The following is a 17,580-nucleotide window of genomic DNA, read 5'->3' as shown; positions in this document are numbered from 1 at the left end:
TGAATAGGAGAAGAATGGTATAAATGTAAAATATATCACATTGACAAGAATAGATGAATTAGGGAATAAACCTTTCTTCTTCCAAAAGTGTAACGGCTTAATGTAAGCACAGGCAAAAGAATGTAAAGAAACACTGATTCCTTGAATCCTGGAAAGATCTTGCAGTTGTAAAATTTATCAAATTTTAAAGGTTATCTTTGCTTGAAAAATGAGCCCAAACCAAAACAGGGATGTTCTAGAATTCATGAACATATCTGATGCTAAATGAATATATAATGTCTGGCGGGGGGGGGGTCATTTCCTTCTTACCAATGTTACATATAAGGGAATATTATAAGGGTAAATTACACTGGAATGATATCTAGAGACTACCTAGTCCAAATCTAGCATTTAGCAGATGAGAAAATTAAAGCTTTACTTTACAAATAAGAAAATTGAGTCACTGAGATTGATTTTCCCAAGTTCAAATGACCAGTTAGATAATTATTAATTACACATTACAGTTACCAGGAGAATGTGCTATTGAATTCTATCCCTAAAGATGATATTTTGCCTGGAAACCTCTAAGAACTACAGAAAAAATTTGAGGCTATCACCTATTGGTGCAAATCAGAGTAAGGAAAATGCAAGTTCATGGGTCCTGATGTGTTGAAATGTTTTATTACGTGGAGATGCTTGAACCATAAAAGGTCCCATGGAGAATAATAGGATTATTCCATATTGAACTGCAAACTTTTAAATATGATACAATAAAATTTGTGAATTAAGGGTCATGAACAGTTTGCAAGGCCTAGTCAAGTCTTGTAAAGAAATGCTCTCCATTTCAGAAGTTGAAGGGTACTGAAAATACTGGGTTTTCTCATTAAGATCACATCCTGAAACCATACGACAAAAAACCAACCAACCAACCAATTTCTGTGGTAGGAGCCATATTGGTTTTTGATCATAGTGTGAGGTATGGAGTAGAGGAAGAGTTTGGATGTTTATATACAAAGTTCATACTGACCTGCTTAGACTTGATGGGAAGAGTTATGAGCATAGATTTTCAAAACTAAAGCTTACTTGGTGGAAGAGGCTCATCGATTGTTGGGTAGTGATGATGTTCAGGCCTCAAGGAAGGAAGCTGGCTTACTGGCTGGGAATTATGGAGTATAGGACATTCACCTATGGACAAGATAGTCGAGACATTCAGATTCATTCATTGCCATGGCAACGTCAGCAAAAAAGCATGACTGTAAAACAAACTACTGCAGGAAAAAAACTCAAAGAGCGGGCAACTGGGGAGATTGGGGTTGACATATATACACTAATATGTATAAAATGGATAACTAATAAGAACCTGCTGTATAAAAAAATAAATAAAATTCAAAACAAGAAAAAGAGCAGGCAATTGATATTTTTCTGTATCAGTTTGCTACATACAGAGTCATTCATGAGCCAGTGAATAGAGGGAACTATATTTTTTAAGAAACTCGAAAAAAACCAGCCAAACACTCCATGGCTGTGATCTGTACCGCAACAGACCAATAGGTAGGATTGGGGTCTGATTCTGTAACCACCTGAATTTTCTTGAGGGGAAGGTGGCATCAGGAAGGGACACAAAAGAAAATGAGCAGAGCCTGAGTTTAGCCCAGGAAAAGAAACAGGCCTTTTGGAGGGAAGGGTAGCTTTTACAAGGTCTCATAAAAGTTCAAGGGGTCTGTGCAAAATGACAGCTCCTTGTCTGGGTAGGTTTCATCAGAGGGCTACCCAGAGGCCATCCTCCAGAGATTTTGTGTTTGGAATGAAACTCTTAGCTGGTGCCTTTCTGAGATGGGGTTAAGGAACTAGTGGGCCAAGAAGGTAACTTCTTGGAGTATGGAAGCTAGGGGCTGGGGTACAGAGCCAAGGAGCTACGGCATCTTGTGATTGTTCCAGATTATTCTGAGGAAGAATCTGATAAGCCAGAGTGTTCTGGAAAAAGACAAGAGACGAAGGAAGTAGATAAGAGGCAGGAAGACCGAGACAGGAAAACTTGAAACACAGAAGTGGGATAGACGGAAGAAGAGAGACAGACATGGAGAAATTTTAGAAATAAACGTATCCACAGAATGCACACCCTCAATTATAACAGACACAGCTAATATTACTCTCAGGCAGACTTACGATGCACTGAACAATGTTGTACAATGCAGTTCCTATTTCATGATGTCCTCAGGTCCTGGTAACAACTGCCTGCAGACTGGCCATGTGGATGGAAGGCCTACAGCACCAGCTGTTTGGATCCCATAATCAGAGGCACTTGCTCTTGATCTCTGGGGAGCTAGAAGGGCCCAGGCCACGAGACAGCTCTCAGACTGGTAACCCCCTACTAACACCACCCTGGATTTCTCACAGTAGCCCCTGCTGGCCAGAGGACAAAGGTGAGGGTTTTGCCTTCCTCTGCCCTCCATGGCTAATGCAAACACGAAGTGTTCCATTATTCCTTTTGGGCCCAAAAGAGAGAAACTGTGAAAAAACAGTGGTTAAGATCTTCGTGGGATCTCAAATTTCAAAAAATATTCCCCAGCATGTCCATACATGGAAGGGATGCTTATTTCTTCTCACTCTAGATCCACAGAACTGATGTAAAAACATAGAAGAAATTAGTTAGGAAGGAAGTTAGGTGGATTTAATTTAGCCATTTAATTCCTAGAGCTAATTGGAAAACAAACACAGGGATGTATTCAGGAACAAAGGGCCCTTTTAAATGTTAAATATATAACATTACTTCTTGTGCAAACTCTGGCATGTGACTGAAATTCTCGGGGCCCCTGGAGACTAAGGAGAGTCAAGGAAGGTGTCCCTCATGCCAGCACATGGCTCCTTGCAAACTGACTCCTGTCTCAAAGCTGGGGCTCTGAATTTAGCGGCTACCACGCTCATGTTTGTCTTTATATATGTTTAGTGTCAGAAACTAAAGAAACAATGGTACAGTTGTTATGTCACCAGCGGCTGCATTTTTAAATTTACTTTCTTAAAAAAGAAGAAGAACAACAAACTTACCTCATCATAATTAATTCAACCAATCAGGTTAATTACTCCTCCAAGCTAGTGGAAACATAATATTGTTGCTTGCTGGAGTTAACGGAGCTGACCCCACCTGCCTGTGAACCCCAAGCAAACGCAACGATGTGACTGATACATCTCAGCCAGCGAAATGAATGGAGCCCCCAGAGGAAGCAAGAAATTCTGTTCTGCCAGAGGCTGCGGCTCCACACCATCCCCTTCGCCTCAAACACAAAGCAAGTGTCAGACCCGCTAGACCTTCCCAGAGAAGGAAACTTATTCTAATTTAAAAGGGAGCCTCGCTGCTCATCTACCTTGAGGAACCCTCAACTCAGTGAGAGGCTGAGCGCTTCATACAAATCATCTCATTGAACCTTTCTGATAACCCCTTAGGGTACGTTCTACATTTGCACCCATTTTACACGTGAGGCTTGGAGCAGTTAGGTTAACTTGGCTAAGGTGTCATGGCTGGGAAGTGGGGGCACTGAATATAGATCCAGGGGAGCCTGATGGCAGGGCTGAGCTCATAATCATATTATGTTAGTTTTTTCATTTGATCTGCAGGTTTTAAAAAACCATTTTATGTTGAGGTTAAAAGAAAAAGGTTTTTATGGAGGGAAAAGCAGCAAAAAGTAGATAAAGAAGACATCCTCCACAAACTGCTGCAGGCTCCTCTGCGGGGGCGTGTATATAGTACGTCTACCTTGGCTAACCTTGGGCAAGAATTTGCAATCTTCAGAGTCACGGTGAGGGGGCAGCAGAGACTCTTATGGGAGAAGAGGGCACACATGCATATAATCAGGCACATGTGCTTTCTTTGAGCAGGTGCTCTTGGAAACATGGTGGTCAGCAGGGGACAGATCTGCCACGCTGATCCCATTAGCCCCGGGGACCCACTACCAAGGGAGGGAAGAACTGGCTGGAGGAAGTCACATGCCAAGGTATGCACAGCTTTCATGAGATCAACAGTCCTTCCCAGGAATCCTCGTTATCGCCCTTGGTAACCACCACAGTGAAGCATATAGGTGCTTCTTAACTTTTTCTGAGTTTACAATCTGCAAAAAATTCAGGAAGCTAGAAATTTCTGTACAAACACAGACTTCCACTATGGCCCTGAAACACGTTCCTGTCCTTTCAGTTAAGGGGATGGATGGCTTCCCCCTGCTGGCCTGTTAGGCCCTCAAAGGCATGGGCAGTGGCTTTTTTGTTGTTGTTAAACATGCTTTTATATCAATGTGTATTGAGTCAATTTTCAATTACCCACGTGTGGACTGTCTCCCAACATGGCCGTCAAAGTATACCCATTGGCTACAAGGGGCTGACAAACTCCGAATCCAGCCTTGTTTTTGCATGGCTCTGGGCTAAGAGTGGTTATTACACTTCTAAAGGTAAAACTCTTCTAAAAAAATACCCCTTGGGTGAGAAGAGTTTTTTGACTTTGCCTCTTGACCTACAAAGCCTAAAATTTTTACCATCTGGCCCTTTACAGAAAAAATTTGCTGAACTTTGGTCTAAACATCCCTGGCAGCTCCGAATTGTGCCCTTGTATGGGTGTATCCCCCCAAACTCCTTGTAAGATACTTATTTGTAATTCTATTGTAATTATTGAGTTCCTTCCGCACAGATCTACTGGTGACCCATCTTCCTGTGCCCAGCACAAAGCATCTGGCTCAGGACGAAGCAGGGACTCAACACAACCTTGTTAAAAGAAAGGAACTGTCCATGCCATTTTCACACTCATGGGTGCCTTTCCATATTGTACGTCACTATGGTTTTTCTCCCTGTGTCTCTTTATTACCAATTTCCTTGGGCTTCTCCTTATCCTATGTGCCCCTTTCCCTCACCCTTTCTTTCTCTAAAATGTAGAATTGGGCATTGTTAAGTACTTAAAATTATTTCTTTTAAGCTCACGTTAGTTCCTGTAAAAATTTGTAGGTGCCAGGCATTTGTTTAGGTGCTGAGAATTCAAACATAAAGAAGCTATAACTCTGGTCCTTGACGAGCTTGCAGTCTAGAGACGAGACCAACGCATTGTGTTTGGAGGCTAATCTAAACAAATTGGAACAGCAAAGTAGCAGAATCTATCCTTTCCTCTTTTAAAACAACTGAATTATTTCATATTATTATGTGACTTTTAAATGATTTCCCTTGATGTCACTGTCACTTGCTTGGAAGGTGGTTCCCAATTCTGGATAAGGAAATGCAAATTAATTTTATATATGATTCCACAGGCATGACTGAGAAGGAAGGTATTTGGTTAAGACAGAGGATACATTTGGAAACTACTGGATTTAGAATCTTACTTGAGACAAAGCGAAGTACACATTCATATTATGCTTCCCTTCCATTAGCCAAAATAGTCCCCAGACCCCCAAAACAAGACAAAACACAACCAACCACAATAACAGAATCGAGGACACAGAAATCATGACACATACATGTAGGCTCTACATATCCATTTGTACACAGGTTAGTTATATTATTTGATACTAGCCTTGTTGCTCTGGCTGTTGTCAAGACTAGAGGGTAACATGTACCCTATAACCAGTGATTAGTTAAAACCGAGAAGCACACGTACAAGTATACGCTCACATTCGACTAGCTGTAATTCTTGGTGTGTATCTGAGTAGTGGCGGGGTGTCAGCTACCCACAGCCTGGAATACTGACATACACACATACACACGCACACATATATGTACAGGACAGGCACACGCAGCTGCTGCAGCAACCTCACTTGGGACCGATCCTCTCCCTCTTGTTTTGAAACCATGTTGGTGAGACCTGCTTCCCCCTGGTGGGCCTATTTTCTCTCTGATCGGGTGTGAGGGTCTAACCTTCTCTTCGACTGCTTGGCCCTGCCACGGGGGACTCCAGACCTTCCACGGTTCTGGCCACGCTCCCGGTGGGGGCAGCCGACTCGTCTTGCCACCCCGCGCCGTTCGCCGACTCCGGCTCCAGCTCCGGGCTCTGCACCGAGTCGGGCACCGACTCGAAGGCGCTGTTCTCCTCCTCGTCGTCGTCATCCTGGGAGGAGAAGACGGTGCTCTCGGAGATCTTGGCGCTGTCCACGGAGGAGAAGCGGGTGTGGCTGGCGAACCTGCTGCCGTTGTAGCAGGAGGGGCTGTAGCAGGAGGCGCTGTAGCAGGAGCTGCTGTAGCACGAGGTGCTGTAGCACGAGGTGCTGTAGCACGAGGAGCTGTAGCACGAGGGGCTGCAGCAGGACGCGTCGCAGCCCTCGCAGCTGTGGTCCCCGCCCTGCCGCGGGCTGGAGTCGCTCTCGCTCCCCGTGCTGGGGAGCGTGTCGCCATCTGGGACCGAGCCGTTGGCCAAGCCCGAGTGGCCCGGGGGCGCCGTGCCTGGAGTGGCCCCCTCGGGGGCCTCTCCATCCTCTTCCAGGGGAGGAGGCTCGGCGGCGACCGTGTCCACCTCGCTGAGCGCCTCCTTCTCCGAGGCATCCTTGAGGGTGGCCTCCTCCTCCGCGCCGTCGTCGTCCGCGCCGCCGCCCTGCGCAGAGGGCAGGCTGTGCAGCAGCGTGTGGATGCGGATGTAGTGGGTCCGAGGCGTCTCGGGCTCCCCGCAGGCGGACGCGATCACCGTCTCCAGCTCGGACACAGGCAGGGAGCACGGCCTGCTTTTCCTCTTCACGGAAGCCCGCAGCTGCAGCCTGTCCTCCCCCTGCCCCGGGGCAGACACGTCCCCCTCCTCCTCCTCCACCTGCCCCTCTTCCACCTCCTGCCCCCCAGCCCGGCTCTCTGTCGCCGCCTCCTTGGCCACTGGCTGCCCGGGGCTGCCCGGGGCTCGACCGTCCTCCGGCAGCCCGGGTAGGGCCGCCTCCCCGCCCAGGTCCAGCCGCTCGGCCAGTTCTTCCGCGCTCAGGGCGGGCTCCGTGTCCTCTGGCCAGGGGGCCAGAAGCTCCCCAGCCCCCTCAGGCCGCACACAGACCGTGCCATCATCTCCTGCCTCCGTGGTACCTGCGGCGGCCTCAACCGGACTGGCAAGCTCCAGGCTGTCGTTCCCTGCAGGGCCCACCGCGCTGCCCTGGCTCGGCTGCTCCGGCCTTGAGGTCCCCGAGGGCTCTGGTGCATTAGTGCAAGGGGGCTCCCCACGGCTGCTTGCCACCAGGCTATTCATGGGGCTGTCCTGAATTTCTGCAGACTCGGGTTCGGTACTCAGGGAAATCTCCTCGTCGTCTGCGGACAAGAAGAAAACGTCACTGTAGTGTTAGTCTGTTCTGGGGGACTGAGCCATCCTAGGGATTTCTGCCTTAGGATATTGGATGTAGGGGTTGATGAGGGTTTCCCATTGGCCAAAGCTCTGCTAAAAATACTGCAAGAATGAGTTCTCCTTATGTTAAGGACAACTTGCAGTCATGATATATTTGAGAATTCTGTTTCAAGGAACTTCATTTTTTAGTTAGAATGCCCAAAGCCTAGCATTACCCCAGTTCCGGGCACATAAATGTTTGCTACATGGAAGACCTCAGAGATGGGGGCGGGGGCACGGTATATAGTTCCTTGCCAGCTCCAGGCAGGACTAATTATACTGGTTCAGAGTGTTTAGTATGGCTGACTCCCCCAGGGTGGCAGAATAGGATTCTTAGGTGACCAGAGAGAAGGAAAGGCCAATGATGGGAGCAGCCACAGTCATTCAGCGGCTCAGACTGGAAGGTTTCCAACATATGGAGGTTACTGCAGTGGAAGGTAAACCAGGTCTCCATACCAAGCACCCATTCAAGGAGCAGCAAGCATGGTTTACCTCTACCTTCCCCCAGTTGCTCTACTGCATCCCTGCCAGATAGGAAGTCCCATTTCAAGCCCTAGAGCTATTTACTCATCGAAGAAAAGCAATCTCTCTGGTGCACTGTAAAGCTGTCCTGACTGCTACCCTGAAGGGAGAGTCAGTTTTATTCTCAGAACGTAGAAAACGCTGGATTTGAAAGGACGAAATGGTCAAGTGTTTTCTTACAATCTGCTTTGTATCTTGGGCACAGAAAAGTGCAACTTTTGTCTGATGAGCGGGCAGTGATAAACTTCAGACCCTGAATTCTCAAAAGCTGTATTAACTTTAATGGCAACCGATAAATGTGGCCCAGGAGGACCAGACAATTCTCAGTGTGATCTACACGTATGAGGGGGGTTGTAGGAGAAGAGCAAGAGGGGAATTAAAAGGCATCTCAGGGCTTCCCTGGTGGCGCAGTGGTTGAGAATCCGCCTGCTGATGCAGGGGTCACGGGTTCGTGCCCCGGTCCGGGAGGATCCCACGTGCCGCGGAGCGGCTGGGCCCGTGAGCCATGGCCGCTGAGCCTGCGTGTCCGGAGCCTGTGCTCCGCAACGGGAGAGGCCACGACAGTGAGAGGCCCGCGTACCACAAAAAAAAAAAAAAAAAAAAGGCATCTCATCATTCTTATTTGGAGATATGTTTTGGCCTGAAAAACTGAACACGGGATGATTCTCAAGTTTTCTGTCCGACTTATAGTTTTCATTTTTCCTGCGATATTGTAAAAATCCACTGGGTAATCACAGTTCAACACTATGACATGTATCACATTCATTCACTCACTCATGTATGTAATGATTCAATATCTATTGAGCAAGTCCTATGTGGATGCTGGCAGTAAAATGATAAATTAGACATGGCTCCAAACCCACGTTGGCCTCTTTGTCAATTTCCACTCGAGTGTCTAACCCTCTACCTTTGGGGCAACGAATGAAGAGGAGCCTCTCAATCAAGGGGACAGCAGAGACTTCCCTGGAGGTCCACTGGTTAGGACTCCGCGCTTCCACTGCAGGGGGCCCGGGTTTGATCCCTGGTCGGGGAACTAAGATCCCGCGAGCCATGCGGTGTGGCCAAACAATAAAAATAAAAAACATTAAAAGGGGGACAGCAACCTGGCTTCCAGAACAGATCACTGGCTCCTAGGCCTCAAATGGAGAAGACAGATAGAGAACCACAAAACCTAGGACATGTCTGGAGAGAAACACGGTTATTGTATTTTGGGGAAAGGAGCCATGCTATGACACTCGGCTAGGACAACATGAAAGTACATGCTGAAAATACCTGGGTGGATGGAGGAGGTGATCTCAAATCGGAATTGCAGCTGTCCACTCACATGATCTGTTGGAAGCCTGCGGCCAAGTGTGTAGCTGACCACCCTGTCCCTAGAAGGAAATAAGCACCGTCACAGATCTGGTCAATACCTGTCCTCCTAAAGACCACGCAGTGTGCTTTCTGTGGCAGTGGGTGAAGCAGCCAAGCCCAAGCCCTGCTATTAGGAGGTGGTGATCTGCTCGGGTACATATGAGATGGTCCTAAGGGAAAGATGGGAAAGTACATCTGCTCAACAGCAATGAAAACCTTCAAGAAAATCCTTATCGAATACTCCTAAGCAGGGATCTGCTTAGGAGTATTCTACAGCCCATGGGCCAAATCTGGCCCATCACTTGTTTTCATAAGGCCATGAACTTTTTACATTTTTAAATAGTTGGAAAAAAAAAGCAAAAGAAGAGTAGTATTTTGTGACATGTGAAAATGATACAAAATTCAAATTTCAGTTTCCATAAATAAAAGTTTTATTAGAATGCAGCCTTGCTTATTATTAAGTTGACTTCTTGTCTGGGCTGACTTCATGCTACAATGGCAGAGCTGAATGGTTGGGACAGAAACCATATGGCTTGTGCAGCCTGAAATATTTACTATCTGGCTCCTTACAGAAAGTTTGCCAACCTGTGTTCTAGAGAAAAAAAGAACAAAGAAAAGATATGGATATCCTTTGCTTGCTTTTCTTGTGAAGGCTGATATTTTCCAAATATGCCCTTAATAAGAGACAGTGCCAGCAGCAGATGCATGTCTTGCAATATCTATCTATCTATCTATCTATCTATCTATCTATCTATCTACCTACCTACCTACCTACCTACCTACCTATCTATCTCTAATATCTATGGAAGGATGCTGTCCTGGTTACCAGGGACCCTGTGGAGTAGCTCAGAAAGGGACCTGCTGCAGAATGGAGCAAAGCAAGACTTGTGGGCTGGGTCCACTGGCCCATGACCTCCGATTACACCAACTCCAGGGTCCCACAGAGAGACTCTGAAACTCCACCCTGGACTCTGGCACCATTCCCTCTTCCTACTCAAGGCAATTTTTAGTTACTAGGAAGGCAATTATCCAGGGAGAAATCAACCCGAAACTTTGCTATCATAGTTTCATCAACAATGCAGCTTCAGGAGAGTACATGGTCCCCTACCTTTGCCTAAATAGGAAGAGTGATTACCTTGGGATATTCAGAAATGAACAAATCCACTTTATCCAATAATAACAAAGACATATTCCCAAACCAGTTGTTACTTAGATAATTCTGTATTCACTCCATTTATTCATTTGTGACATTCAAATAAAAAGATAAGTCACTGGCTGGTAATGTTTTAATGTTTCTTCCTAGAAAGCACCAGCATTATGAAACAACATATATCCCAGTGATCCACTGACTTAGTATTTCTATTTGGGAAGCCCTGGTTTCATGCGTAGAGTTTCTAGGAAGCCCATTAAAGAAAGCATCATATGCAGGGAAAACAGAATGAGCTACAAGATTGACATGGGCCTTGGTCAATATTATGAGGTAGGTCTACTACGACCACAAGAGATCCTGAACCCCAAACCTCGCTGGAACCAGAGGAGGCCTAAAGACCATCAGACAGTGTGAGACAAAAATTAAATCGATCACGCTTTGCATTTGTTTTCCACGTTTTTCTTTCCTTTGCTTTCCACTCACTTTATCAACAAATATATTTTGAGCCTCTCCCATGTAAAAAGTGCTGCTGGTGACACACAGCAGGTAATGCATAAATGGCTTACATCCAGCTGGGGGCATGAGGCAGGAGCACTGCATAAAGGGCTCAAGGCAGCGGTGATATTTCCAATGTGAGGCTGAGGCAGGCGTGGGTAGAGGACTTGAGGGAGGCAGAGAGCTGAGGGCTGCGATGTTACAGGCCAAGGGATCGAGGGAGCTTTCTGAGCTTTATTTTAGAAATTTTTTTTTTTTTTTTTTGGTCGCACAGCATGGCACGGGGGGGTTCTTAGTTCCCTGACCAGGGATGGAACCCACGCCCTGTGCAGTGGAAGCGGGAGTCCTAACCACTGGACAGCCTGGGAAGTCCCATGAGCTGCCTTTATTTTAAAAGGTATACAGTTTGCTATTTTAAAAATGAACAGTTTGGAATCATTTAGTCCCTATGTGCCACAGACAGCTTTACGTTCTTTATGTATATTTTTGTTTGTTTGTTTGTTTGAGTGGAAAATGCAAACACCTTGTTTGACACACGACTGTAGCTATGTAAATGTCAACTTCATTTGGCTTGAGAATTAACACGTGTCTATGTGCACACAGCTGCCCACATGCTATCAGGTTCTGATTACATGTCCTTATGATAACTGTGAGTGATTCCAAAGTCCTTCTGAAAATCCAAAGAGCTTTAAATTAAGACCCTTGGAAATTCTGCGTAATTTTCCTCATTCCTTTGATATCATTCTAAGTATTGCATTGAGGCATATCTATGACCAGAGAGTTAGTTTTTTCAAATATAGTTGCCATTACCTACGGAAATACATATTATGTATCTGGTCAGAGTTTAATGAGAATCCTGAATGGACATGAATGTAGAAGATACAAAACGCAGAAACATATTCTCATATACAACTGAACTATGCAGGCAACATAATTGTGGTTGCACCATAAGGATTCACGCTTTTAAAATTTCATACATATTATCTAGCATTTTCTATAAATACTAGTGTTTTCTAAGGCGCTCTGGTCTAGTAACCCAGCATTTTATCTTGTTATGGAAATGTCACAAATGATTAAATCCTACACATAAGACAGGCATGTGAATGAAATGTTATCCTTCGTAGTAAAACAAATTTTAATTTCTACCTGTACAGAAAAAATGCTTGCATTAGGGCTTCTTTTACTATAGTGTCTTAGGAATTTTTACTCTCTTGCATAAGTAACCAGTGGTACACAAACTAGGGGAAAGGGAAGGGTCTGTTTAATTAAATGTTGTAGCTCAACAACATAATTAATGGGAGAAGCCAAGGAAATACAGCACCACCTTTTCAGTTCAAGTCTCTATGAGCCTGTATTGTTGCCTCCCTTGGGCCTGGCCTGCTGGCTGTTGCCTAGTGATACTGAGCTCTTGGTCAAGGTTTACCCTATGGCATGTCTTTCCAGGAGTCTCTGAACGGGCATCGACAGCTTTCCCAAGAAGCGCTTGATGATGGGGCGGCTCTTGGCAAACTTGTCCTTCACCTCAATTTCCAGCACATCAGTGGGCAAGGACACAAAGCTGAATTGCTGCAATGAAAAAACATGTGGCGTCAATTAATTGCAAGGTGAGAGGGCTGGCCAGTCCCCAGTCCATCTGCTTTGAATGATGTCATTGTCAAACACCCCAGCAGCAATATCTCTATCTATCTATCTATCTATCTATCTCAACCTATCTCTATCTATATATCTCAAGGTTTTAGAAATGCTGTGAACCCTGTTTATTCAATAAATGAATAATGGTCACAATGAGATGTCTTCGCAGTGCTTAAAAATAAGGTCCTTTTCTATTTTTTTTTTTTTGGCCACTTGGCTTGCAGGATCTTAGTTCCCTGACCAGGGATCGAACCCGTGCCCCCTGCAGTGGAAGTGCGGAGTTCTAACCACCGGACTGCCAGGGAATTCCCTAAAAATAAGGTTATTCTTGGAGATTCAAAAAATAAAATCAACTCATTTTAAAGGGAAAGAATGCTACCCAGGCCTCACCACACTTGACTGAAGGTATCAACACACTTAAAGAAAGAACAAGCAAAACTCACCTATAATTAAGGAAATGCCCTTCAATTCAACAATGCAATATCTTTTTTTTCATGATATAATGGCAGAGATTTTTAAAAGTTTGATCATACACTGCCTTCTGGAAAGTGGGAAGGGACAAGAACTCTCACACTGTATTGATGGAAATGCAAATTGATTGGACCCTTGGGAAGGGAACTGGTAATATTTTTTGGCATTTAAACTACAAATTCCCTTCAACCCAGAATTCTACTTCTGGGAATTTCCCCTCTGGATTAACCTGCACAAGTGTGCAAAATACATATTTTTTATAAGGATGTTCAACAGAGCATTATTAACAATTACAAAAGGCTGGAAAGATTTAAAATACGCCTACCAATAGGAAACCAGCTAAATGAAGGATGGTAAATTTTTGAAACAGAGAACTCTGCTGTCATTCAAAAGAAATAGGTAAATAAATATGTTCTGACATGAAACGATACCTGACAAATTAAGTGAAAAAAGGCAAGATGTAGAAAAATGCGAAGAGTGGGATTCCGTTTGTATTTTGAATTGCAGGGAAAATGCCTGGAGGGTACAATCCAAACTGAACTTGAGGATGTGGGCTCATGGTGGGGTTGGTGGGGGGGAGAAAGCAGATCTTTTTCCTTCTGTTGTCAACTGTTCATTTTTTAAATAGCATACTGTAGGGCTTTTAAAATAAAGGCGACGACAATTAAAGGCAACTGTGATCAGCATAAGTTGGCTTGGCTACCAATAAGTGTAGAAAAGGAGAGAGAGGAAAATATTTTCATTGCCCAGCTCAGACTCTCTGGGAGGGCGGAGTTGATTAAAAGTTATAGTACCCTTAATTGAGGGTTGTGAAACAGCTGAAATATATAACTATTTTCTTTTGTTCTGATTAATTCCTAACAGCATTCTTTTCACTTTAGTTGATTTCAGAGGTTAAATATGTCAGGCGTACCGATGTTAATATCCCCTCCATACCAGTCTGTGTGGGCTGCAGTAACCACCCCAAATCCACGTCTCAGTGACTTACGGTAGGTAGCAAAGCGTTTTCCTTGCTCACGCTGTCATTGTGGGCTGGTAGAGGGTTCTGCTCATTAGTCACTCAGGCAGCCAGACTGATGGAGCAGACACACGCTCAAACACTGCCAGCCACAGCGACAGCAGGAAAGAGAACTCGGGAGGGTTTTCCTCCTGCAAACGAGTATTCACTTTCAAACCCAAGTCTTCATCACAACTAGACACACACCCCAGCCACCCACAGGGAATAGGAAGTATGATCCTACCGTATGTCTGGGAGATGGAGAACAGAAATATTTGGCAAACAGCAATAATGGCTTCCACACCCTCCTTCCATATGGTGCTTCTAGTTTCCATGACCAATTAGTTTTACTTAATAGCCATATACTTCCTAAGAACCAAGCATTTTTGGTACTGACAAAACTGAATTTACGGACATGCTGAGCTTGAGGCTCGAACCCAGGGATTGGTTTGATTCTCCTCTAAGAAGGCCTGTGAGCATCCAGGCTCCCTAAACTATCTCAGGTCCCAAACTTCCATTTCTTCTGCCTAGTAATTCCATTCTGAAGTGTACTGTCATGGATCTCCTAACCTAAAAGCTCAACCAGAGGCTAGGCACATTGTAGTATATGCATATGACAGAAGACTTTATAATTTTCTAAATTACAATAATTTATATTATGATTATACCTAAATATGCAATTACACTTATAACACATGAAATGACAATAAGATAGAAAATGCTTATTTTCCAGTGCTAAGTGACAAGAGCAAGGAACATGTAGCTTAGGATCACAATAATGTGAATGAAATGAATAGAAAAAAGACTAGAAAGAATGACAACAAATTTCAACAGCAGTTGCTTTACCAAGTAAGATGATGTCCCCCACCTATTTCTTTCTGTGATGAACATGGATTATTTTTATAATGAAAAACGTAATCACCTTTATTAAAACAAGAGTATTTCTGGCGCTAGCAGCCTGCATGGGACACGGAAGTCAGCTTACTAAGGCGTTCTCTGCAACTTGGTGGTAAATCCTGAGTTCTTTTCCTCCCTCCACAAAGACTTCCTTCTCAGCCTCTCTTCACAAATCCACCCCTTCATGGCTGGTATCAACCCCTCGCCACCAGGCTCTTACTTCCATGCCATGGTTACTGGAGTTCATGTAAACTTCCAGCTAGGTCAGGTTCTTCTTTTTTAAAAAACAATTTTATTGGAGTATAGTTGACTTACAATGTTGTGTTAGTTTCAGGTGTACAGCAAAGTGAATCAGATATATATATCTATATCTCCATTCTCTTTCAGATTCTTTTCCCATATAGGTTATGACAGAACTCGAGTAGAGTTCCCTGTGCTATACAGGTCAGGTTCTTTTAAGAACCAGTGAGCAGCTCTAAAAATAGAAAAGTCTGCCTATTCCTGAGCAAGCTATTTGCACCTGTGAGTCTGAGGCCAGGGTGATGAATTTTGTCTGGCTGCTGACCTGGCTCTTACTTTGAGCCCCTGAAGAACTTGCAGAGTGAGGTGGACTTGGCTTTTTTGCCTCGATCTGCACGTCTAAGTTCTTGACTCTCTCATGCATGACCTCACTGAACCTCAGCATCTTCAACTGTAGACTAGGAAAAGAAGGTTCATGTTGTGTAAGATTAAACTGCATCTTTTCCTCTCCATTCCTGGTCTATCCAGATTCTACCTGCCCCATCCTCTAATATTTCCTTCTCCTTTTGACTCTTTAATTATTGGACTTCTTTCAAATCTACGACCTTATTAAGGTCGTTGTTAAGCTGGTCCTTAACAACCAGTAAGTCTATACAAGTGTTTGTCGTATCCGTAAGCCAGGTTCAAATGCCTAGTGCAGAGACAAAAGCTACAGTTCTCCTACTACGAATGCCCACTCTGTCTTTCTATCCAGAGAATTGGCCTGGTTAACGGTCAGAAGAAAAATCTGTGACCTATATCTGCAAAGGATTTAAAAAAAGATGCATTATTGATCCAAGCCCCCGCTCTTTGTGGACTTCTGTCACCTTGCATCCTAGTTCACCTGTGAAAGAAATCAATGCGGCAAATGAAAAAGCCAATCCTGGATCCTTAGGGATTGGAAGTCTGGCCATTTCCCACTTCATCCTCCTCCTCTTGCTTGAGAGCATCTAAGGGTAACTGTACTCCATGCTTGGACCAATCAATCAATCAATGGCTCCTTATCTCTGCATAAGTCATGAAACTATCCTAGATAAAGGAACTCCTAGTGTCTTGAGGATCAGAGAGTAAAGTTCCATAAGTCAACTTTCCATTAGAACATTAAATTCTGAATTTTCTTTCTTGGCTGCACTTGCGGAACCAACCGTCAGTCCTCTTATAGCTGGCAACAATGGGGAAGAAAGCTGTACGAGGCCCAATGCCGGGGCATGAGCTGGAATGACACATGCAGTATTCTTACAGCATCAAGCCTCCTTTTGGTTTTGTTTCAGCACAGGTTGTGGGACTCTTACTTTTGCTTTGGGCCATTGGTACTTAGCCCTGGCTCCCATTAGAATCATCTGGGGAGCTTTAACAAAAATACCCATTACTGGATCCCATCCTTGACTGATTAAATTAGATTCCCTTGGGGGTAGATCTGGGCACTGGTTGTGTTTCTAGCTTCACAGATTACCCTACCATGCAACCAGAGTGCAGAATCACAGTTCCCACAGTAATAATCAATTTTAACATCGAATAATCTCATTGTTATAAAAATATTTCTTAGATCAAATCGAAATCTTCCTCTGTGGCCTGAATATTTAGCCCAGTGATTGATAATATAGTCTTCAAATCCCAGCTTAGTAGTACTATTAAATTTAATATTTATTTTTTAATAATAATATTTAGTTTTTTGGTCTTGGCATTCTTACGAATAGCAGTAGACGGTAGTGGGCCTCTATCCAATAGATGCCAGTAATACCCCTCTAGTTGTGACAACCAAAAATGACTCCAGTCATTGCTCAATGTCTCCTGGGGGCAAAACTGCCCTTGTTGAGGAGGACCACCCATGTAGGCCTACCTTCTTCAATTTTCCAGAGAGATGTTAGACTAGTGTTGCGACATATGGCGGTATCTCTTTATTTTAGTTTGCATTGTTACTCAATAGGCCACTTACAGAAATAAGATGATTTATTTATTATATTCTATCTTCCTTCAGAAAAGAGCCGGGGTAGATCTTCTATAAACAGAATTTCCATAAACTGAACTTACTGAAATAAAAACAAAGTCGAGAACCAAAAGAAATATGCAACTGGAAATTAGGTTAAACTATGGCAGCAGTTCCATAATGTGCAAGTGAGGCAGAGATCAGGAGAATGTTGGTCATAAAGCAGCCAATGGCTCAGAAGAAGGGAAGGGTTACCTATTCACTCACAAACACCTCCTGAGCACTGACTCTGAGCTGGGTGCTGGTGACAGGGCCACGCCCCTACAAGCTTGTAGTCTTATGCTGCAGGTAGACAATGACAAAACAGAAAGTTCCATGGTAAGAGTCCCCAAAGGCTCAGCCTGATGGACAGGTACAGAGAAGGGGTGGCGATGGTGGTGTGGAGAAGGCTAATGAACAGGTAGAGACAACTTCCCAGAGGAGGCGAGGCCTTAACTAAGTCATAGCAGTTAAGTAGGCATCAGCTGGATGCAGAAGGTGTGGGAGGAACATTCCAGGGAGAGAGG

The 17,580-nt window shown here is 44.4% G+C and overlaps 1 protein-coding gene across 9 annotated transcripts in view; it reads right to left on the bottom strand.

Annotated features, from left to right (window-relative positions):
- HECW1 (HECT, C2 and WW domain containing E3 ubiquitin protein ligase 1) overlaps window positions 1-17,580 on the bottom strand; it is a 463,589-nt gene that overhangs the window by 99,663 nt on the left and 346,346 nt on the right. For all 9 annotated transcript variants that reach the window (XM_067042890.1, XM_067042895.1, XM_067042893.1 and 6 more), the window contains 4 exons: window positions 12,235-12,377; window positions 9,086-9,186; window positions 5,863-7,218; window positions 1,063-1,164 (listed from right to left, as the gene is read on the bottom strand). In XM_067042890.1, the coding sequence (XP_066898991.1) occupies window positions 1,063-1,164; window positions 5,863-7,218; window positions 9,086-9,186; window positions 12,235-12,377 (1,702 nt within the window). The remainder of the gene's footprint in view (window positions 1-1,062; window positions 1,165-5,862; window positions 7,219-9,085; window positions 9,187-12,234; window positions 12,378-17,580) is intronic.

The sequence above is a fragment of the Kogia breviceps genome, chromosome 9 (assembly GCF_026419965.1).
Source record: "Kogia breviceps isolate mKogBre1 chromosome 9, mKogBre1 haplotype 1, whole genome shotgun sequence".
Lineage (NCBI taxonomy): Eukaryota > Metazoa > Chordata > Mammalia > Artiodactyla > Physeteridae > Kogia > Kogia breviceps.
This window is presented reverse-complemented; position numbering and strand designations above follow the sequence as displayed.